The following is a 23,952-nucleotide window of genomic DNA, read 5'->3' on the forward strand; positions in this document are numbered from 1 at the left end:
AAACGCATTTGGAAGTGTTGCCATTTTTTAATTATTTTTGAAAAACGAGAAAAAATCAAAATTTGTTTTTGATTTAATTAAAGGCCGATGCAAATATTTTTCAAAGTTGTTGTCCCTTGGCTCTGGCCGGGGTCGAGAAGGGGCAAATTTATAAAATATAAAATAAATATTAAAATAACAAGCCCCCAGATTTTTCGGGCCCACTTTTAAGACGGGGAGACAAAAACTTTAAATAAAATTTGTACCAGCCTTAGTTGTAAAACTAAATCCAATAAAAAAAATACCTGTCATAAAATTTTATATCGGGCGCCGCTTTCAAGTTATAACCATTGATTTTCGTTTTTGTAAAAACGTGACTTTTATTTCTTGTGAAAGTCATGACTATAAGCTTATAAGCTTAACCCACGGTTTGTTTCGTAGAACGAACTTAAAATTTAAAAAAGTTGGCAAGTCGATATTTGGCACCTTGGAAGTAGTTCTCTTTCTCTACATTTTGCGGAGTAAATCGAAATATTTTGTCGGGGGGTCTAGAGATTTTTCCTGAAGATTTTTTTCGACTTAATTGGATTTCAGAAAAGAGAGAACAGTTTGCAGAACAAGTTGTTGTTGTTGATTTTATTGGGGGAACTTTAACCCTATGGGTCATTCGCTCCCGTATTGCAGAACAAGTTCCCTTGAAAAAGTATCAGTTTGGTTAAATATAAGCAGAGATATTCAAGTTTTAATAAAATAAAATGCAACTTTCTCCAAAATTTTAGGATGTTTAATCCCCTTTCACATGATGAATACTGCCTACTCAGATAATTAATGATAATACCTGGCTAAACTTGAAAATTGTATCAAATATTGATGAAAATAATGGAAATTGTGTATGGCCGAATATAATGAGCAATGTTGTCCTTCTGATTCTTCTTATGAGTTCCGATTCACTGTCGAGATAATATTTTCTGATAGAATCGGTTGACCGACATAACAAAGCCCACTTGATGCTATTCTCAAACCTTTTCACATTTCACTGATTCTACTATCAGTAAAAAGTACGTCTAGTACGAAATGAAATTCCACCGTTTTAAATGTGTATCTCTCCATCTTATCACGCTAGAAAACACAAACGTGCTCGTCCTTATCATCTCAAGATAGTACACACAACAAACACATTAAGTAGGTGTACCTCACAGGTGAATTGATTTATTATACGGATATCTTGAAATGTGCAAGGTGGTCCACCCAACACCTCCAACCGAAATTGGACGAATCATAGTTGGTTAGAATTGGAGTGATATCACGCCAAGGTGAATGATTCGGTCAAAAAACGTGACAAAACAAACGAAATTTTGCAAAAACTTTGATGTCGCCAGCGCGATAACGTCAACCAAGTCATCACATCGTAACGTAATTATGAAGGAAATAGCTTTTTTTTTCGATGTCGGGTGTGGATCTAATTATAGTCCCAATTTTGGCCGTTCGTCCGGATAATGAACTTGTCATATAGTGTGCCACTAAAACTGCCCTGTCAGCTGCCCTGTCCGTCGTGTTTCCTCGCGGGATTTGAAACGTCCTAATCTAATCGAGACAGGGCCAATCCCCCCGAAGTCGAAACGGCATTTACCTGATGATGATGCTTTTGAGTGTGCGTTTTAAGTCGTTTCAAGTGGTTTGTTCTCGAGAAAGAAAGAAAGGAAAACGTTACGAAACTTCTGTCATCGTGGCTCAACTCTGAACAATGTGTTTAATCTCAGTTAAACCACTCACCACATAATAAAGCAGTCACTAGTTGATTCTGTTGAAACGGAACCGCTTCTTTTGAGAAAACGACGAAAAAAAAAAGTGAGTTTGGCAAGTCGTGAAATAGTGTACTGTCTGTCGGACCGAGTATCTCGTGACACGAACCACCTTGGCCTGGCTGGCATCTCACGCGGAAGATATCATCTTACATTCCGCCGACGGACGGCGGCTCGACCCTCAACAACTGGAACAGTGAAGCTTCCTCCCTCAATCTCCCTCGGATGATAGGTTTCACCTGTCGAGTTGAAGTGCGTTTCCCGCTCTCAGACAACCCCCGGATGGACATCAGTATATTTGTACTGACTGCTCTGAATGGCCGGCTGGCTGTTATTCCATATCCACAAAGCAAGATCAGTTTTCCAAACACGCGATCCCCGGGGCCGACCTTTGGATTTTTCCGCGTGCGATTTTTCCACCAGACTAAACTCACCGACAGCTAACTCATCAGACTTTATGGGGCGAGCGATATGCTCTTTCTTCCTCTTGATCATAAGAAGAGTTTATAGATTTGCCCCATACGATGGCGGCTTGAGAACATTTGGATAGTAAATTTGTGTATTCGGAAAACATCTGGAACTTGGATGCCGCTGCGAAGCATTGAACTTGCTCTTTGTTTGTGTCATTGAAAATGATTCATAATACAGTTCTTTAAAGGAAAAAAATAAGAATGATGATATATTAAGCCGTTGCCGGTAAATAAGTTAAGTTTTTCGGTAGTTTCAGCGAGCGTGAGTCAGAGAAACATTATTTTTTAGATGATAAAGTAGAACAATTAATTTGTGTTTCAAAAGCTGTTTATTTTTTTAGATTCCAATCCTTGTGAAGTTACAGCGGTTTTAAAAATAAAAATGTTGAACTAATAGGGGTTTTGATGGTTTTTGGCAATTTCTATATGGCAGATTTGATTTTACAGTCTCGAAAATATTTTTATTAGAAAGCTCGTCCAATTTCCCATAAGTTTGTCTTTGACCACATTTCAATTGGATGTTTGGGCTTACAGATATCCTGCATTTTTCGTGAGTCTTTTTGTAATATCTTAGGCTGTTTTCACAAAAAAATTGAACGAAAAAAAAATCGTGGGCTCACCTTCAAATTTGACTTTTAAACTTAAAAATCAAAAAATCTCATAAAAGTGGATTGTTTTTTTGTTTCAGTGTTTTTTTTTCAGAAAGCCCGTCAAATTACCTACAAGTTTGTCTTCGACCACTTTTTGATACGAAGCAACGGCTTCGAGATACAGCGATATTTAAATTACGAAATACAAAAATATTTTAAACACTTACGCCTGGCTCCTTATACACAAAAATTGTTTATATAAGCTTAGGATAACATGTCTGCAAAGTTTCATTGAAATCGGAGAGGGTCGAGAAAAATGTACCTCAAAAATTTCTGTTTTGGGCTGGAATTGCTCTGGTCATAAATGGTCAAAATTACCACTTTTTCGATAAACTTTGTAAAATACTGCTAACTCTTGAAGACTACATACAAAGCCCTTATGTTTATGTATAAACATTTTTTATTTTTGTCTGCTTTATAACTTTGTACAACATTGTTACACTTCAAAAAGACACCCTGCAAAGGTAATTTTAAAATGAAATTTTTGTTCTAAATGAAAAAAAATCTTCTGGGTTATTTCAGATTCGAAAAACTTTATAAACTTTTCATAAAATGACATATCTCACGATTTTCGACAGTTGAGTAAAAATAAATGATAGCGATTTTAGCATTTTCTAGGTAATAATTTGAACTCAAAGATAAAAAACAAGATATGTTTTTCATGATCGACTTTCTAAAAATTTGATTATCCGCAGTGATTTTTTCCGTGGACTTTGGATTATCGAGTCTTGACCGTACAAATAATATGTTCAACCTTCCTTTTTTTATTGACTTAAATTTATTTTTATTACAAGTAATCAAGGTAAATCTCTACAACCTATTTTTTTTGTTGAGGGCATTTTATTTAAGCAACTTTTTGTACTACGATAAACTTTAATTCCCTTGTTTTTTGTTTGATTTTACTCCATTTCTAGTATTTTTATATGCCCTTATCTTGTTTTTTGTTGGTAGTGTTAAGCATATTCTACAAATGTAAATCGGATCATTTGCCTATTTGCTGTTTATTAATATTTTCCAGTATTTTTTCGATTTTTTTTGTATTTTACCCATTTTTGGATGTAAACTTAAACCATTAGCTTTTAAGTGGCAGTAAAATGTATCTACACTTAATCTGGGACATAACAAAAATTACTGCATATTTTATTTCGCATAATAACACATTTTTTTGAACATTGTAAAAGTCACGTGAAACAAGTTAAAATTTTAAATGCCGGTTATTTTTTATTTTTTCAGAGTTATAATTTCAAATAGTTTAAAGATTGAAAAAAGTACCATAAAACATAGTTGGTTATTATGTAGTAATTTACTGACAAAAATATTTACAACTAAAATTTGATAAATATGTTATTGTGAACTAAGAATGTTTTCCCACGCAACGGCCAAATCTGATGCGATTATCCTAATAAAAATATGGAGGAAAACACATCTTTTCTGTATTATGTCGGTAGGTTGTTCTATGGCATCCAAAGATGTCAAAGATTCAATCATTCTTAAAATAAACTTAATGCTTTACTACTTTGTCAATACGGTATTCACTGTTAATATTATAGATTGATGACAAATTTCATATCAGAATGCATTCTTTAAAAAAAAAACAGATTATTGCGCAATTTAAATTATTGTTACTGATCGCACTATTGCGACTTGTCAGGTTGGCTTGGGAAGTTTTGAATTTCCTCAAAAATGATCAAAGCGAGGCGAGGTTAATCGCTTATTATCCAGCTGTCACTCGCAATTTTGAAGTGCGAAAGTCCAGTTTGGTGGAAACTGCGACAGAAAATGTAAATAAACAACGAGCGGTTGCCTAGTTTTGTGAATTCTTTTTGTCAAAATTGCGAGAGAAAACTGCGGCAAAATCCAAGTTACAGTGAAAGGATCAATAATTTTAGCATGTTTTTTTTTTAAATTTTTCTTGCTCTTGTTAGTGCCTTAGTTAAAGAAATAATTGATCCAAAATGGTTTATGAAGCAACACACAGCTCAAAAAAGTAAATCTTTCCCAGTTCCTGAGGGGAACACCCGTGAAGAGTATCGGGGCCGGCATTTACAAAGCGGATTCAGTGGCAGTTGCATTCTCAACTTAATGTTAACATGTTAAGGTTAATGTTAACATTCCATAGGTCGCCTCCCTAAGGTGTCGTCGTGATAAGGTCCAGTTTGTGACGATACACTACCTTCCCTTTACTAAGCAATCGATTCTACAAGAGAAAAGATCACCAGTTGTGTTGGTCCGAGCTGAGATTTGAACCCCGATCTACCGCTTACGAGGTGGAAGCGTTACCACTGGGCTACGTGGCTCGGCTAACACAGCTGTAAGGAACTCCAAAACTCTATTATGAATTGCAAAAGAATTGATTGTATCTTGATTATTCACCAATAAAACCGAATTGAATTGAAAAAAAACTGATTATTCAAAGTATTTAGAAGACTATTTATTCATTTTGTAAAAAAAAAACATTCAAACTTAAAGATACTTTGCAAACGTTACCTTGTTCAACATAATTTGAAACATGATTCTATTTCACCTTTTTGATTCAATGCAATGAATCCTGTTTTGAATGCTTAGTTTTAAAAGTATTTAGCATCAAATCAAATAAAAATCAAGTAAATTAAACTTAAAATATATTGACTAGGACGACTTGTGCCAACAAAACACCGCTCGGCGGCAAATTTTCTCTAGTCCAGTAGCTGACCGCATTAATACGGAACATCATTTTTCAAATCGCCACTCGTAAATCCCAGTCTCAATAAATCATAACGCTTTGAGCTGGTACGGCTTCTCCACCCCTCGGACAAGTTTGCACTAATACGCTGACGGCCTCCTCATAATTCACGTGTGGGATATTTAGCACCGATTGGTGATCTAGATTGAAACTTTTTCATTTACTCTGGTTAGACAAATTTCGTCTCCCAACTGGACATATGTTTTTTGGCACGTTCTAAACCCGTTACGATCGGCTCCACCAAAAATAACTCAAGTGCACCAAACCGCGAAACTCCAACCGAAAAGAATCGCGACTAACCACTCGTTTTAATGCCGACGGAGGTGCAGTCAACCCCGTCCTATATGACGATATTCAGTCTGCGTGGTCTCGTTTTCTTCAGTTCAACATTTTGAAGAATCGACCGTAAATTAGTTACATCCCATCAGCACAGCTACTACACTATTTAGCAGGGGGATCGCCCGATAAATCGTTCGTCGAGGAATTCGCCGCCCAACTTGAACTCTATCGGCGGGTCATAAATTCGCGTAATGGCCACGCTAGGCTGGCCACGCACGGCGAATGCCTTATTGGTCGACGACGTCACACGTGTGTGGTTTATCAAGGGAGGGGGTGCCGTTTGAATCAGAAACAAATGTTGAAAATAAACTAATTATAAATAGTAAATTAGTTCTGCAAGCGTGCTGGAGTTCAAGCGAGCGAACATCCGAGCATACTACTTCGTGACTCAATTGTTGAACTTGTTTAACATTTATGCATTTTTTCTAAAAATAAAAACCAGAGCAACTCATCGTCTGAAACCTTTCTTCAGATGTTCTGAAGAGACTTTCCAGAAGAGGATCAAATCGTAAATCGCTGCAAAGAGCAACATAACCCCCGGGAACTCCCCGAAGGGGAAGACCCTTTCCTGGAATAACCGGGAAATGGCTAATGCAGCCGCGAATTTGTTTATTTTTCTAACGAAACTGAAATGTTATGAACTCCGCTCTTCGCGAGCCAATTCCTAGTAAACCAGAGTGATGGCCCAGCCATAAATTACGTAGAGAGTTGCTCGAAGTGATACCTACCAAATAAACCACGCAATTTGGAGACCCTCCTCAGTAAAAACTCTCGAGATCAGAAGCAGAAAGTCGCGATGAGGAGGAGATCAAGCCCCCTCCCCTCGATGACAGTGCGAATAACTTATTACTGCCCTGCGATGTGGGTGGAGGGGTTAAGGTGTGGAAGTGGTTTGTTGGTTTAGCACTGAAATTGAAATAATATTATATTGACATGTATACGTACAGGCATACCACACACTGGTGGATTTGTTTTCAAACAGCCGGGATTGGATTAATTTGTTGAGAAAAGGTTGGAGTGTGATTTAGAGCGTGAAGCTGTGATTTTATTCAATATGATCACCTTGAAATGCATTTGATTTAATTAGTCACGTCATCTATCAATATAAATTTTACATTACCGTAATCTGGGGCGAATCGGGACTACAGTCTGAATAGGGACAGCAGTTTTTAAAGCACTTAAAGCCTTTAAATTTGGAAATGGATGTACACATTTTGTTGGTCTGAATCTGTTCTAACCGAAACCAACCAGAAAAATCAAAATATTGTGCTTTCATGGTTAAAACTGCTGTCCCAATTCGCCCCATGTGTCCCGATTGACCCCAGTTTACGGTAATAAAATATTGCAAAATTTGCAAGATTTCTATAGAAATTCTAATCGATTAAAACTATGTTTCACACAATGAAATACTTCGAGCGAAGTGCACATTCACAAAATACACACGGATAGAAATCCTGTAAGTCAATCCGGTAACACTGTGTTGTCGATTTTATCCAGGGGGATGCTAAAGACCGCCATCTTGGGTGATTGAGATTGATAACGCGCGCAAACTGCGCACCTTGAAAACAAAAATAATTCTTTTTTTAATAATTCAATTTGTGTTATAAGAATTACTGTAGTAAAAGTCAAATTACACAGTAGTTAAGTTAAACGTTTCATGTGATAAAAGTACAACTTTAAATGAGGTCATCGGCCCGATGTGTGTTTAATAATCCCAACTTTAGTAGTTTATTATGCAAATAAATTGATAAAAATCACCTCACAAACATACACTAACTTTTAAACGTACATTGCGGTAAAATTTAACATTAAAACAATAATTACTTTATTTCCATTTTATGCCTGCAGTTTTTGTACATTTTTTTACAGTGCGCAGTTGCTTTGTTTTGGTTCCGTAACGAACAGCTGTTCTTTTGTGCTGGAGCCGAAGTTGACATTTCCCTTTTGTTCTGGTGCCAAAGTTGACAGCTTGTGTTGGCTACGGACGAGCTGCCTGTAGTGAGATATAGATGTCGCCCCCCCCCTGATTTTATCAACATTGAAATGTTTCCAAAATCGGCAGCTTTTTCCGATTTCGTTGTAAAAGTTTTCAAAATCAACAGCATTGTTCCCAAAATCGGAAGAAATGTTGACGATTTTGGAAACATTTCAATATTGTCAAATTCGACAACACAAAATAACCGGATTTGATAACAGGATTTCTATGCGTGCATTATAACAGTTATGCTACTACTGAAAGTTTGCAAAATATCAATGAAACTATGAAAAAAAAATCCTGCGGTTTAATGTCTTTTTTTCGATCTGTGATCCTAAAATTGAAATTTCCAAAAAGTCCAAATATGGAGCCTAACATTTCAAAAGGGCACAAAACTTTTGTAAACAATAGTTTATCCCTTTCACTCAAATGACAGTTTGCATAAGGTGTGAGATGGATACACTTTGTTTACAAAAGTTTTGTGCCCTAATAAAATGGAAAGCACGATATGATCTATTTGATCAAATTACAAAAAATAACGCTTGACGTTAAATAGTTTACATTCAGTTGTACAAGTTTTTTCAACGGAAATTTTAATGTTTGCGTTATTTTTTTGCTCTCTAACTCTTTGGAGAATTTTGAAAGAGAGGGGACAAAAACTTGAAATCAAATTGTCTTAAAAACAAAAAAAAGCAACTGAAAATGTATCAGTTTAAAATTAGATAACATATGTTTTTGATAGTGAACCCTTTACAATTTTGAATTTGAATTTTCCTTTAAACAAAAAAGCTTTTTATTTTTTATACCCATAATTTTCAAATGTCTCAAAAATTGATATTGCTAAAAAATATAAGTCTAATCTAATCTAATCTAATCTAATCTAACCCTAGCGCAGCCAGTCTTTCGAGGGCATCCTGGAGAATGCCTTAGGTTGATTGACGCCTAGCATCTTCTTGTCATTATCAACATTTGCAGTGCGCCATTGCATTAAAATGCATTGAAACATCACAAACGTCGAAGCGGCCAGGCCAACTGCGTAAAGTTAACCGCAAAGATGATTCGTTGAATTGGATTGAGTTTGAGCACGAATGTTCAAACAGCAATACATTTCTGAATCTACAGGGGAGGAAGAAACGTGGGGATCCCCCGCTCACGTTCCTGTTTGTTTGGGCAATTAATCGTTGGGAGCACCATGCTAAGAAGTTTTGGTGCTCCGGGACCCTCGAGGATGGGACATCGAATTTCTGCGAATGCCCTGGACACTATTTGCCGTGGTTATAGCGCCACAACTCGCTCTCTGTGGGTGGAAAAATACGAATGAATTGAAATGAAAATTATGGTTTCGCGTCACTCAAAATTTTTTGGAGGAATATTCAGTAAGCCCCAAAATTCTGAATTTCTTTCAGTTTTCTTTGATCTTTAGTTGCAGAAAAACATGCATTCGATGAATATTCTTCCAAAAAAGTTCAAATCATTCAATTTAATCAATATCCTATAAGGCATATTGGTAAATACTTTTCTAAGTTTTTTGTCCCCTTGTCGAAAAGGGTAGGGGGAGGTGGGCAAACAATTATAAAATTGAAACTACAACATTCAATTTCAACGTTACACTGTAAAAGTTGTTTGATTTTGAAGGGGGAGAGGGGAGAGACAAAAAGTTTGAAAAATATTTACAGCCTAACGCGAAATAGCTTATAAATACAATCATAACTCACCTCAAAACAAAAGATACCACAGTCCTAAACCATACATGTCCAGCAAAGAACAATCTTACCTTGTGTCAACGTTCCCTTGACCAACCCTTCTCTCTGCCTCAGACAGCTGCTTTTCTCGTGCCTCTCGCCTTTTCTCCAAATAGCGAAACGTCACCGGCTCGGCTGCACGAAATCACCTCCTCTCGGCCTGGCACCCTCTTCATGTAACAGCGGTGAGCGGGCCACTCGCCACAGCTCGGCTCGATAACCGCTCTTTCTCCCGTTCGCTCAAACCAACAACACACAGACGAAACAGGATTGCGTCGACACTCCTTGTCATCTCCACACCCCACCGTTTCCCACTCCTGACTGACTGAACTCCTCAGGATGGGGTAAAAGCAAAGGCGAGCTGCCGCTGCTGCGCCGCAGGCCAGTGTTGTCGCTTTATTCTGCGCCAACACTCCATAAGGGTGGCTGCACACTCGAACACACCATAAACACCACCGCAGAGCACATCCCCCCCCACCCCCCTTGATTGCACAGCAGCGCGCCTCCGAGACGTGTCATCGGCAAACCAAAAAAACCCTACAAACACACCAACACAACGCTCTCCTCTCGCCGATGCTGTCAGAAAGAAAAACGCGATGCTCATCGTACACAGCGGAAGAGGCTTAAGCACTTCTACACAAACACCACGCAACAAACTTCCCCTTCTCTCACAATACAGAGACACTCGCGAGAAGCCTCGGCTCGTTGAAAGCAAAATCAATATGGCAGCCCCGCAAAATCTAATCTTCGGCTTGTTAAATCATTAGATTATCGCGTTTTTCTAGCAGATGCTACGAAAAATCCTTTTCGACTGCACTAAAAAACCAGTTGCACAACACTAAAACACAATTTTGACCCGATATTTTGCGTTTTTCACTGTTAAAACTGACTTCAAACACGAGCAACGAACGAGCATGACCGAACCGCGTTTGAGCACTTTACTCTCCACCGATATTGCTAAAAAATATAAGTTCAAAGTAAAAAAAAAATACAGTGCACAAAAATGTAGTACCGCATCTGGGGTGAATCGGGACTACAGTCTGAATAGGGACAGCAGTGTTTATAGCACTTACAGGATTTAAATTTGGAAATGGGTTTACACATTTTGTTGGTCTGAGTCTGTTCTATCCGAAACCAAAAAAAAAACAAAAATATGGTCAAAACTGCTGTCCCAATTCGCCCCAGTTGACGGTACTCTAATTTCATTGATTAAAAAAATATTTTATATTTTGCCCAAACGTATACTTAAAATGGAAAAAAGAGTAGCGAAACATTAACAAAAAAATCACGGAAACCTATTTTTTAGTAAAATTCACGATCACAAAAAAATATGGAATTTGTACTTTTAAAATTTGCACAAAAAAATCTACTTATTTATAGAACTATTTTTAATCAAATAGCTGATAATTTTTTATACGACTAATTTTTTGACTTTGAAAGCAAACAAAAAGATGATAACATTTTTTTTTAATTAAGGCTATGGCTGTCACAAATTTTATGCCAAGTTTTTTTCCCTTTTTTACAAAAATCAGGGTATAAAAAAATATTGACTAAGATTCAATTTTTAATTGAAAAAAAAAAAAACTTATCTAATCCATCATAATCTCTTTAGAATACATTGTACTGCATATAACGCCGCTTATATATGCATTGTGAATCACTTTTCTTTACTCTTTTGCAAATTTCGAATTTTTGGGACGACAGATCGGTAAGAGACGTCAAAGTAAAGGAGTTTTTTTTCCATACATTCTCTGATATTTTGCAAATGTTTGATACAGCATTACTGTAGTAATGTTTTGATTCAACATTTAGAAAATTGGGCTTATAATTAGAAAGTTATTATTTTAAAGGAAATTGAAGTATTTACGGCCAATTAAAAAATATAAAATACTATTGTTAGCGCTTTTACCTGAAGTGAAAACAGTTGATTGAAACAATAAACATAATTTTTACAGTGTAAATATTTTTTTATTGATTGTCCTCATCACCACCATAAACTAAGCTGAAGTGACCGTATCGATCAGAAAATCTTTTCCCAAGATGTCTGAAAAATTATTTGACGAACTGATTAAATGAACTTAAACCAAATTACAGATCGTTGCTGGTGAAAGATGAATTATAGAAAAATACGCCCTAAAAATTTCACAAAACAAAATTTCACGCTTCGCAAATCCAACGCAAAATACAAAAAAGAAAACTCTGACTTTCATCCTATTAAAAAAGCCTTCACTTAATGGGGAGATGATGACGGTGCCCACAGAATTCATAAAGCTTTTCCAGCAGCAGCAGCACCAGCACAGGCAGGCAGCACAGCAGAGCCCATGTCACTTCATCCATTCAAATCTACACCAATTAGCAGCAGCGCAGTACACTTACGGCGTGGTTACGTGACGACCATGAGTTGCTGGGGCCCTGACGGGTTCTGCCAACCATGAGCAAAGCTCCAGCATCAGAAGCCACCAGAACCAGCCAGAATCTTACACATATATGTTTAACACACAATTTCAAACGACCTGGGCACCAGAACAAGTAGCCACTCAGGGTGCAAAAAAAGAAAAGAAAGACAAGAAAAATATGTCAAGCCCAGAGATATTCCCCGTCCCAAGTGCTCCATATGCTCCAATAAATCTGAAAATGAGGAGAGAGCAAAAAAACAACATAATCCTAAAACCCATCACACACGATGGGAGCCGACTTGGGGCAGGCGCGTAGAATATGTATTAGCATGTAGATAGTGTCGCGAAATAAGACGCGAATGCGAAATTCAAACGGCTTTGGCAGGCCAAAAATCTCCACAAACGAGATGGATGAACTGTGCTGGATGCTGCGGAGTGATTTCGATCTCCGACGGTTGGAGACGAGATAAATGGACTCTCTGTGCTTCGGAGCATTTAATCCACATCTGGGGTTGTTTTAGAAAGGGTTGAGGAATGCAATTTCGGTAGGACTAGCAATTTAGATATATTTTTAGCAATCATTCCAGTACCGTCATCAGGAGGAACATTGGGTCTAGGGGTGAGGTTGGGTCATATAAATTTCTGCCAATGTCACCCCTGATGACGGTATGCATTGCAAGGGTATTTGATGACATATGCTCGTGTTGACCAATTTTCCTAAATGTGAAATTTCCAGGAAAATGAGATAACTATTTTAAATATCTCTGAACATCTTTAAAAATCGAGAATGAATGTTTCGCTGCATAAAAAAGATGCCGTCTTCTGTAAAAAAAATCGGGACAACAGTCTTAATAGAATAAGCATAATTGAGAGCAGTTTTCACCAATATATTTGAAAAATACTTTGATTTTATTTGAATATTTTTTATAGTTTATATCGCCCTCTCTTTCAATATTGGCACGAAAAACAGGGAACAAAAATTTATATCTAGTGTGTCCATTCCGGGAATTCCCGGGACAAAAATCCCGGAATTTTCCCTAAACCGGGAATTCCCAAATCCCGGGATTTTTGATATTTTGTCCCGGGAATTCCCGAAATTGAAAAAAAAAAACATTTTTTGGTCTGAAAAATCAGATTAGGTTGTGGAAATAGATGAACAGTTGAATACTTAGTAATCGATAACAATTTTAAGGCATTAGCAAATTTGTATTCGGCATATATCAATATTTATTTGGCTTATAAGTGAAAATTATTAAAATTTTAGTTTACGGATCCGCAAAATGCCTAGCGCTTTGAATATTTTCCATTAAATTTTATTTATTTTTTTTAAAATTTACTTTTAATGATGATTTTAAACTTGAAAAAACATATTTAATTATTTTTCATCAGACATCGGCATCTGGAGCAAATTGGGACAATAGTAACGAATTAAGACAGCATAATGTTCTGAAGTTTTCTTAATCAACAAAACAATTAGTGCACCAATTTTCAAATTTATTGCTCAAATACACAGAAAAAATAATGTAAATTTGGAAGCTGTAATTTTGGAAGGTTGAATATCACCTCTTTTATGATGTAGTTTTACCTCAATTTAGACTGAAAAAGAGACATTACACCAGAAAAGTGGTAAAATTACACATTTCCAGAGGTAAAATTAAACCTTTTTTCTGACATAAAGGATGTACCCCTTCCCAGATGTAATATTACCATGATTTTTTTTCTGTGTATATTATCCTGTACCTATTCAGACTGCAGTCCCGATTTCCCCCAGTTGGCGGTAGTGACTTAAAGATAGTTTGTAAAATATGTTTTATAAAAAAAACAGGAAATTCTAAACTTGTCAAAAACCTTACATTTAATGGTTTCATTCTATCTGTTTTGGTTTTTAGTTTTTTTTTATAGTTTCAATGAAATATTTTAGCTTTTGTAGTCATTTCATATAAAAATATAAAAGAAATATATTAATAAGAATTGTATGATTATCAACATGAAATAATTTGAATCACATTGGATTAGAAATTAAGGTTCATTAAAAATCCGAAGCATAACAAAGAACAAAAAACAACAATTTTTAATATTTTTAAACTTACTATAAACTGCTGTTCTTGTTCAGATTGAAGTAAAGATTATCACCAATAAACAGTATTGAGCTAATTCTATGATTGTAAGCTTGAAAAACATAACAAATTTAATGAACACATAGATTTTTTGACTGTTTAAAAAATTTCGAGGGATCCCGGGAGTTCCCGGGATTTGAAAAATATTTTTCCCGTTTCCCGGGAAATTCAAAACCCGGGAAAATCGGACGCTATATTTATGATATATTTTTTTAGAATTTTTGTTAATTTTCAATGTTAAGTACCGCAAATAAAAATAAAAAATATTAAAACATTAAGTTTTTTTTGCGTCTTTTTTAATTTTTGGTCAAAATCAATGATTTTTGAAAACTAATAATTGTAAAACAACTGAACCAGTTAATACACCTTTTTCATTGGAATGTTAAAACCTTAAACTGTAATTTGAACTTTTATTTTTTTGGCATTATGTTTCTTTGAATATTTCAAGATCTGTCTTTTGCATATTTTTAATCATTATTGTTTTCAATTGTTTTTAATTTTATAAACTAAATTATTTTTCAGAGTTTTATTCAAAAAAATCCGAAAAACTTAAAGGACCTTTCAAAACAAACTGTAGAGTTCACCTATTTCAATTTGAATTCGAAATTTTGATAAAGTGCTTGAGTTTCGAAGTAATTTACTTTTAAACATCAAAAATGATGTCAATTGCTGTCCATTTGGAATTTTTCAGAATATTTGTACCAATTTTATTTGCTTTGCAGAAAAAGCAAAAAATATGAATAACACATTTTTCAGTTTAACCTACTGCTCGTATAAAAGTAAATTTTCGACCCAATTTTCAATTTCATAAAATAAAACTTATTTGAAGAATATCCCCTTCAAAAATTGAAAAATAAATTTTGCTAACAATTAAAATGTTCAATCACAAATTTGGAAAATCTTTTTTCAAATACTGAATTACATTTTAAAAGATGAAATTTTTTTCAAAAACTAAATATTTTTATCACATTTTGGACATTTTGCAAATTCGTGATTTTAGCATGACTGTTATGACGCGAATCGCATTTTGTTATACCTTTAAAACTTTGAAGATAAGGCTAGAAATTTAGATTAATGTATTTTTATTGATATTTTTGGTGAAATAAATATTTCGGAAGCATTTTACAGAAACTTATATTCAATCTTTAATTTTGAAAAGGTTTTTTTTAAATATTATAATTGAGTAGAAAAGAAAGCTACATAACAATTTAATTTTTCTACAATGAAAACTTGTTCCATAGTTGCTGGGGATCATCCATAAACCACGTGGAACCTTTAGGGGTGGGGGAGTAGGGCGATTGTCCACGCTCCATACAAAGCAGTTTTTTGTATGGACAATTGTCCACGAAGGGGGGGGGGGGGGTTGAGATTTTCAAAAAAAGTGTCCACGTGGTTTATGGATGGTCCCCTGAGGTACTTCACAATAAAAAATGTTTCATTTTAAAATATATACATTTTTCAATTCAAAATTCACTCAAAATAATATTTTTTTAGAATTCAGATTTTTTTATAAGTTTTAGATGACAAAAACTGTCATCTGTCAAGCTATGGCACATGGTGGTCAATATAAATTTGACAGTGTTGCCAATTTAAAAAAAAATCTTTGTTTTTGAAAACTCTGAGACAAAAGTCAAACTTTTCAACTCTATTTTTAAATTTTTAAATTTTAAATGAAAAATCAAAAATTAAAAATCAAAAATCAAATTTGCGATCGAAAAGAAAGATACAGAAATTTTGATATCGTCACAATTTTCCGATTCTTAAAATATTTTTTTTTTCAAAATTTTCAAATCAACCCTACATTTGACGTGGTAGAAAATTGCTGTTTTTATTTTCAGAGATGTTCAAGCTTGATCATGAATTCATGGCGTTACGAATGGTGCACTCCCGAAATGTCAAAAACACGCAGTGGTACCAGCAATACAAAAAAGTAGGCCACGGCATGACAGCTACATTTTTTTTCTTTTGTTGGTAACATTGCGCGATTTTGACATTTTGGGCGTGCACCATTCCCGAGCATGGGTAAATAACAAGGGAAATGCGTAATAATACCTTTCTCTGGTATCAATACCAAATTTTGCTATTCCTGGACCCTATAAAATTTGTCTTGAGGATTATGCAAAAGCAAAATGTGGTATCATACCAATTTAAGGTATTGTTTTGATATTGCAAAATTGCAGAATTTGTCAATGGTCGAACACCACATATTGGTATTCTTTTGGTATTACAGTGTTTTATCAAATTCCTCTGAAACTATGGGAAAATGTTGACCAATTTTGACAAAATAATTAATTTTGCGCTAAAATTATGTCTCAAAGCGAATACCTTCATTGAAAACCGGAAATTTCAAACTTGATTTTAAACATTTTTGATATACCCCCTAAAGAAATGACTTGAAATTGTGGAAAATTTTCTAAGTCAGGATGGTACATTTTGGTATTATTTTGGTATTAAAGTGTTTTATCAAATTCGTCTGAAACTATGGGAAAATTTTGACCAATTTTGACAAAATAATTAATTTTGCACTAAAATGATGTCTCAAAGCGAATGCTTTCTTCATTGAAAACCGGAAATTTCGAACTTGATTTTTAACATTTTTGATATACCCCCTACAGAAATGACTTGAAATTGTGGAAAATTTTCTAAGTCAGGATGGCACATAATGGTATTATTTTGGTATTGAAAGGTTTCATCAATTTTCTCTGAAACTATGGGATTTTTTTTTACCAATTTGGACAAGATAATAAATTTTGCGCTAAAATGACTTGAAAAAAAAAACCAAATACTTTGAAAAACGAGTCAATCGAAAGATTATTGAATTTTGGTGAATTTCAATCCAGTTTTATTTTAATAACACTTATTTTTCAATCTTGTTATTTTTCAGAATCTTCAAGAACTTCATGCACAGGCCGTTCATCAATGACAAATGCATTCGGTGTGGTGAAGAATATCACTAAGAACAACATGGAATCATCAGGTGAGTAGATTTGGCTGTTGCATATGGATCATTTCCGTTTTTTCACTAACTGCAACTGCTGCACTAAAAATGGTATGAAAATACCAAATTTTGGTATTACTTGTGCAAATATCAGCGACCAAAATGTGATCTTGATTGCCCAGTAATAGATGGTAAAATACCATCAAATCATACCAAAATCATGTATGTGGAAGACCACAGGAATACCAAAATATGATTTTCCAAGGGCGCGGGAATACCTAAAAATAAAACCATGGCAATACCAAGTTTTGGTATTCAAGCAATGTTCCAAAATCCAGAAGACCTCAACTTGGTATTGAAATGGTTCTATTTTGAGGTATTATTTTACCCTTGGAATAACATGGTTTGGTATTGTTGTGCCCTTCCACATACAATACTTTGGTATGATTTCATGGTATTTTACCATCTATTACTGGGCAAACAAGGGCACATTTTGGTCGCTGTTATTTGCTCAAGTAATACCAAAATTTGGTATTCCCGTGTTATTTACCCCTGCTCGGGTTCGTGACGCCATCTTCGCTTTAAAATCTGGATAAATGTTTCAACTTGTTTTTGAAAATCACGATTTTTTCGAAAAATTAACAACAGTGTCAAATGAATTTTGACCAACTTGTGCCATAGCTTATTTTAATTTTGTTTTTAGATTATTACTTTTTTTTAAGTCCTAATTACCCTTCCTTACCCATCGTTTTAGTTAGTATACTTGACATGTCCAATATAACCGCGTTTGTCGTCTGACATGACAACTGCTGCGGCTATAAGACTTGAATGGTAGCATATTATTTGCATAAAAACTCCCTTCGGAGCACACACTGCTGCTGCTGGGTGAACTGTTGATCCGTGAAGCGATTATTTTGCTCTCTGGCGCGCAAATAAAATAAATGTAAAGCTGAGCTGAAGAAAAAAAAACGCCACACACCAGAACGATTCGAGATTTGTCCCGGCCATAAAGTGTACGGTATGGTAATCAGCTACTAAATTGGGTTTTCATATTGATCAGATTGCGAATCGGGGTTTTCTTAGTTTATGTGTTCGCCTCATTTTGCTTTGTGAAGCTGCGATTTCGAAATCGGATTCCGACTAAGTCGGTGATTGTTTTGTCTATAAATAAAGAAGCGCTCCACCTCGGGACGACCTTGACTCTGCACATTTCTCGTCAGGAATCTCCAGGAAGATCAATCAAACATAAAAACCACGAATCTCCCAAAGGTCGTCCGTGTTTGGTTTGCGGTGCCAGACGACAGCACCACCACCCAGAATGTTTATCTAATCTGTTGGCGGTTAGTCATTTTAGATTCGGTTGTCAGATGGCGGTGTGAAGTCACTAACCACTGTATTCAAAAACTGGGCAAGTCTCCTTCTCTACAGTCGACCCCGGGTCCAGGGCATGTTTATGTTATCTGGGTTGTACTACACGTGGGCGAGACGATGATGTACGAATTTATGGAGTTTTAATTATCTCGTGGTGCGTCGTCGACTTTTGAAGGGAAAAGGGTTGGAGGTTTACCGAAAAATATTCGTGTAAAATGTGTACCAGGAAACTCGCGAGTATTCCCCGTTGAAACAGCTGCTAACAAACATTTACGATGTGTAAAATCGCATCAAATCGCGTCCGGCACAACAAGTACCGTAAAATGGAGTTGTTAGTCTATTTCGATCTATTCAAATGACTTGAAGACAAGATCCCTCCACTGAACAGTATTCTTCCTACCAATCTGCCGCGATGCAGAAGTTTACTTAAGCTTAAAATGCATCAACGGGCAGAAGTATAGTGCAACGCACATGGCCTCAATTTTAGTAATTAGTACTCCACTAAACTGGCCAGTCCATTAAACCTCACCTACTTACCATTAAACTAAACTTCCACCCTTTTCCTTCCGTTCCGTTCCTGTTCTTTCAGATTTGTGGTGGCGCCCAGCTGGTGATAGGAGCGTTCCTGCTATGGACTCACCGGCAGTACTCCGGCCTGGTGAACAACCAATTTTGGGAACCCTTTGGATTGATTATAGCGCTCGGCTTGGTGTCCCAGCTGCTCTGCTATCTGGGGTGGACTTCGACGAGCAAGAAGCATCGATGCTACCTGGGGACGGTGAGTATTTTATGAATTATCATTCCAAATTTGACGATCACAAACTCATCTTAAGTGGTGACTCAACCGTTGTGTTGTTATTAGCACGTCTGTCTCAAATCACACCCAAAATACCTCGACTAATCGAATTTTACGAAGTTGACTTTTCTGATAATACCCAATTAACTCGTCACTAATTTATCGCTCAACAGTTCTGCGCCTTCCTGGTGGCCCTAATCGTGGTTCAATTTCTGATCAGCGGATGGGCCGTAGCCGCGAAGCACCAGCTCATCACTCCGGCCGAACTGGCCATCGAGTCCAGCTTTCACCAGTTCATCTCGACGGATGGGGCCAGCACGGACAAGACGCACATCTGGAACCGGTTGCAGCGAGATGTGAGATTTTTGGCGGGATTTTAGAAAGGATGATTTTCTTAATTTCGATTGTCAATTTTTAGTACCAATGCTGCGGCTACAGTAGTATACACGACTACAGCAACAGGAAAAGGGACATTCCAACGTCCTGCTTCGACTCGATTAACAACAAGCTGTACAACGTCGGTTGTATGCACTTGCTGGTCAAAGGCATGGAAGCCAACATGATTCGGGTGGCAATCGTGGCCATCGTGGCTGCCCTAATACAGGTTAGTACTCCGACGAACGCATCGATTGATTGCTTACTTATTGTGACACTTGGTGTGACCGTTTGGCTAATTGGGCCAGCTTGAAATCTGGATTGTTTGAAATAACTGGCGGGGAAAAATCTGGCCTCGCGCAAGCTAATTAGAGGCATTAATCATCAAGGTGTAGGGGAGGTTGGGGAACTTCATGAATCAAATGTGTTGAAACGAGAAGCGCGCACGTGCGTTGTTCTTGCCTGTAGGACAAAGTGTTGGACTCTTTGTTGTGACAAACTATTAGCGACATGTCTGATGAGAAGTTGCTTGCCGAGCGGAGCCGAGCGGGTAAGATTAATGAACATCCGTTGTACGGTGATGGGTTGAAAATTTTAGCAGACCCCAATCTCTCACGGCTTGAGGCTGGGGGCATAGTGGGAAAATTATCGTTACAATGGTCAATTTCATTTTTTTGCAAATGAAATCAACGAGATTTGGAATAACTTTTTTTTAGTCCTTCATAACAATATTTAATCTATCATGTTTAATATAGGTGTTGATTTACAAGAAAGCAACAAACATATTTTAGAAAATAAATAAATTGTTCATCGAAAATTGGAGAATCTTCACCAAAATAGCCTTTTTGAGCATGCAGGCTTTGAGAGGAAAAAAATACACATAAAAAAGTCGTATTTTGAATGGTTGAAATTTTGGTTGGTTGAATATTTCCCTTCTGTAAGTCATTTCACCCTAAAAAATATGTAAAAATGTTAAATTCAACAACAACTGATGCAAATTTAACTTTGACACAAAATCTGACACCATTCCCAGATGTAATATTACACTCAACCCCGGTGATTGGTCACTTTTTCGTTTGACACTTTTTTAGTGTGTAACCCGTTGGCTGGCCAAAGTCAAACTAAAAAGTGACGAACTGTCACTTTTTGCACGGCGCTTACGAACACTATCAAAACAAACATTTGGTAGTCTGTGTGAACTTTGTGTAAAAGGGGTGTCAAACTAAAAAGTGACCCCGTTCGTTTGACAACAGTTTTGTTCTGTGTGGCTCAAATTTGGCATGGAAGTTCCTTGGTCAAAATAACTAAACCCGTATTTTTTGTTTTGTGATTAGGGTGGTCATTAGGGTGGGTACGGATTTTGAAAAGTTCTCAGATCAAGTTCTGGTGTGGTTCCCCTTTTAGGTAGCTGTTTGACACGTGGCGTCGCGGTTTTCATCAAGCATTCATAGCATGCTAAGGAAAATTTGATGCTTTTCTGGGGAAAACCGTTGGTTCCGAAAACCCCGGATGTATTGCCGTTGAGCTCGATGGGGTTGAACGAATCGACCTGGTCACTTAGGAAAAGTTGTTCTCCAGACGAATCCGCTCATTTCTGGCCATCCTAGAAGTTTCTACATGTTTTCCCCAGGCCTGTAGGAGCGAATGAACGAAAATTCAAAATTTCCCATAGTAATTTCCATGTAAACTTGAACCCGCTTGAGACAAGCCAGTTTTCAACCAAATGAGCTGAAATTTGGCGTGAGAGTCCCTTTGGGTATCCCCTAAAAGGGGAACCACACCAGAACTTAATCTGAGAACTTTTCAAAATCCGTACCCACCCTAGTGGTCATAGACAAGTTGTTCATTAAGTGGTCCAAAAATAGAAAAAAATTTCAATGTGTTTTATTTTTTTCGAGAATCGTCGAAAACGCGCATTGCACCGTTTTCAAATTATAAACATACTAAGGTGAAACTTTTCACGAATGAAAGGCATCCAGTATTTTTTTAAAGAGCTGAGAAAATTTCCTACAATTTTGACTTTGTTGATCGGACTGCTGCTCTTAAAGTTGAAATTTTGTAAAAAAATGAAAGTTGCCCCTGGCCGTGAAATTTGGTAAATACCGTGAAATTCCGCAAAATTTCAAATACCGTAAAACGGGGTGACTTTGATAGCCGGGGTGACTTTGATAGGTTTGCGATTTTTCCGCAAAATGAAGAGTACAATTAAAATACGTAAGGAATAGATTAGAAACATACTGACCGTGGTAGAGAAGTGTTCAAAGTACCTCAAGAAGAACTTTTCATAAAATTTTGACAAGTTTAAAAAAGTTAGTTAACTATAGTTAAAAAAATGTTGATGAATGTCATTATTTTCAACTTCTTAAAGTGTCATGATTTTCTCAATGAACATGATTTTTAATCGGAAAACGGAATGCATTTTCGGATTCTTTGGACAATTTTCCACTAAGAGAAGGTTAAAAAAGTTTGTAAATAATAAATAATATGTGTTTTTGAAACACAATTAAAAAAAATCTCACAATTTATAGGCAATTTCAGTTGAACAAATTTCATCTAAAATGTGAAAACTTGTGATTCGTGCTTCGAATTCAGTATAAAATGCAATATAAATCGATAATTTTATAAACAAAACTAGTTTTAACAAATTTCAGACAAAATTCCGACTTTTTAACAATTTTACCTGAAATTTATATGTATTTTGCTTAAAAGCTTATACACTTAGTTAACTAAATCTAAACATTGTTTTTTTTCTTCTTAAAAACTATATCAGCTACTTAAGTGATGGTACATTTAACGTACAAATAAAGTTTTAAAATCTTAAATATGATTTTAACAAGAAAATTTATGACTATCAAAGTCACCCCGGAATTAAAACTAAGAATTTTTATCGTAACTATTTTTCTAAACATTATTTAAAAAACTTTTTTTCCGAAATAGTGCATGGACCTTGTGTGGTCTACCCCAGTACATGTTTTAAAAATAATAATCTTGAGAAAAACCTTACCTGTTGGAAAATATTCTAAAAACAAATTGAAATCCTATCAAAGTCACCCCGGTTTACGGTAATTAATTGATAAATCGCTTCTTAGTACATTTAAGCTTTAATTTGTAATTTAAATAATCCACGAAATTTTGAACAAACATTTTGGAAGCAGTTTCTGGATTAAAAAATCGTGAATATCAGATTTAAATTCTACGAAACACAAAAAAATTATTCTGCATTACCAGTAAAATTTCTTCATTCCACAAAATTCCAAAAAAGATTATTTAATTATTATTTATTTAATTATTTATTATTTAATTATTATTTAAGAACAATGTTCCATACTACAATAAGGCCGTTGCAAATATTTTTGAAGTTTATGTCCCTCGACTCTGGTTGGGGTGGAGGGCGCAAAAAAATTGAAATTACAAGCCATGGTCTTAACATTTGAATAAAAAAAAGTGTTTAAAAATGCATTTTACACCTCCCCAGTTGTTTTGCTATCATTAGTGTTCAAAATATGAAAGTATCAAAGAGATTTTTTTTTCGCCGAAAAAAAAAAACTTTTTTCGGTGCTGTACATTAAATTTTTACAAAAAATGTAAATATTTTTGATCAATCCCAGACATGCTAAATATGATTTTTAATGCAGGAAAATGACTTTCTAATTGTTTTCATTTGGTTTGAATTTTATTGCCTTTGCAATTTTGAAGTTTTTTGAAAAAATATTGTTTTGCCCCCCTGATTTTTCGGACCGATTTTGAAGGGGGGGGGCGACATAAACTTTGAAAAATATTTGCAACGGCCTAAAAGAAAACACAAAACACTTTGTGCTTTTTTTTCAAATCTATGTAAAATTTATTAAAATAAAAATGAACAATTAGCATTTTATGCGAGAAAAATAAGAAAAAATATTCGAATATTTTGATTTTAAATAATGTTTTTTTTTGCGATAGGTTTACAAAACATGTTAAAATCAAATTTGCCTAGTAAATTTGCAATGTTACATAATTTTCTTCAATAATCAATAAATAAAAAAACTGCTTTTAATGAATTTTTGCCTAAACTTTATCAAAACTACTCAAATTTTCCTATTCCTGAATATTGGAAAACAATCAAAATTTCATTACACTTTTTTTACTGATACTACTTTTGTTGAGTATTGCGTTCAGGTTCATCACACATCCATCTTTTGGAGATATTTTAGCAATTTAAATTTCCGAAATCTCAATAATACTAAAATTGTTGAATCATAATTTCAACTGACCGTCATTTTTCATAATTTCTCAAAACTAAT

The 23,952-nt window shown here is 35.5% G+C and overlaps 1 protein-coding gene across 1 annotated transcript in view; it reads left to right on the forward strand.

The window, feature by feature from the left end:
* Positions 1 to 23,952, forward strand: part of LOC6043968 (CD63 antigen) — a 53,649-nt gene that overhangs the window by 20,524 nt on the left and 9,173 nt on the right. The window contains exons 2-4 of the mRNA XM_038263836.1: positions 19,091 to 19,279; positions 19,471 to 19,653; positions 19,716 to 19,901. Of these exons, the coding sequence (XP_038119764.1) occupies positions 19,091 to 19,279; positions 19,471 to 19,653; positions 19,716 to 19,901 (558 nt within the window). The remainder of the gene's footprint in view (positions 1 to 19,090; positions 19,280 to 19,470; positions 19,654 to 19,715; positions 19,902 to 23,952) is intronic.

The sequence above is a fragment of the Culex quinquefasciatus genome, chromosome 3 (genome assembly GCF_015732765.1).
Source record: "Culex quinquefasciatus strain JHB chromosome 3, VPISU_Cqui_1.0_pri_paternal, whole genome shotgun sequence".
Classification (NCBI taxonomy): Eukaryota; Metazoa; Arthropoda; class Insecta; order Diptera; family Culicidae; genus Culex; species Culex quinquefasciatus.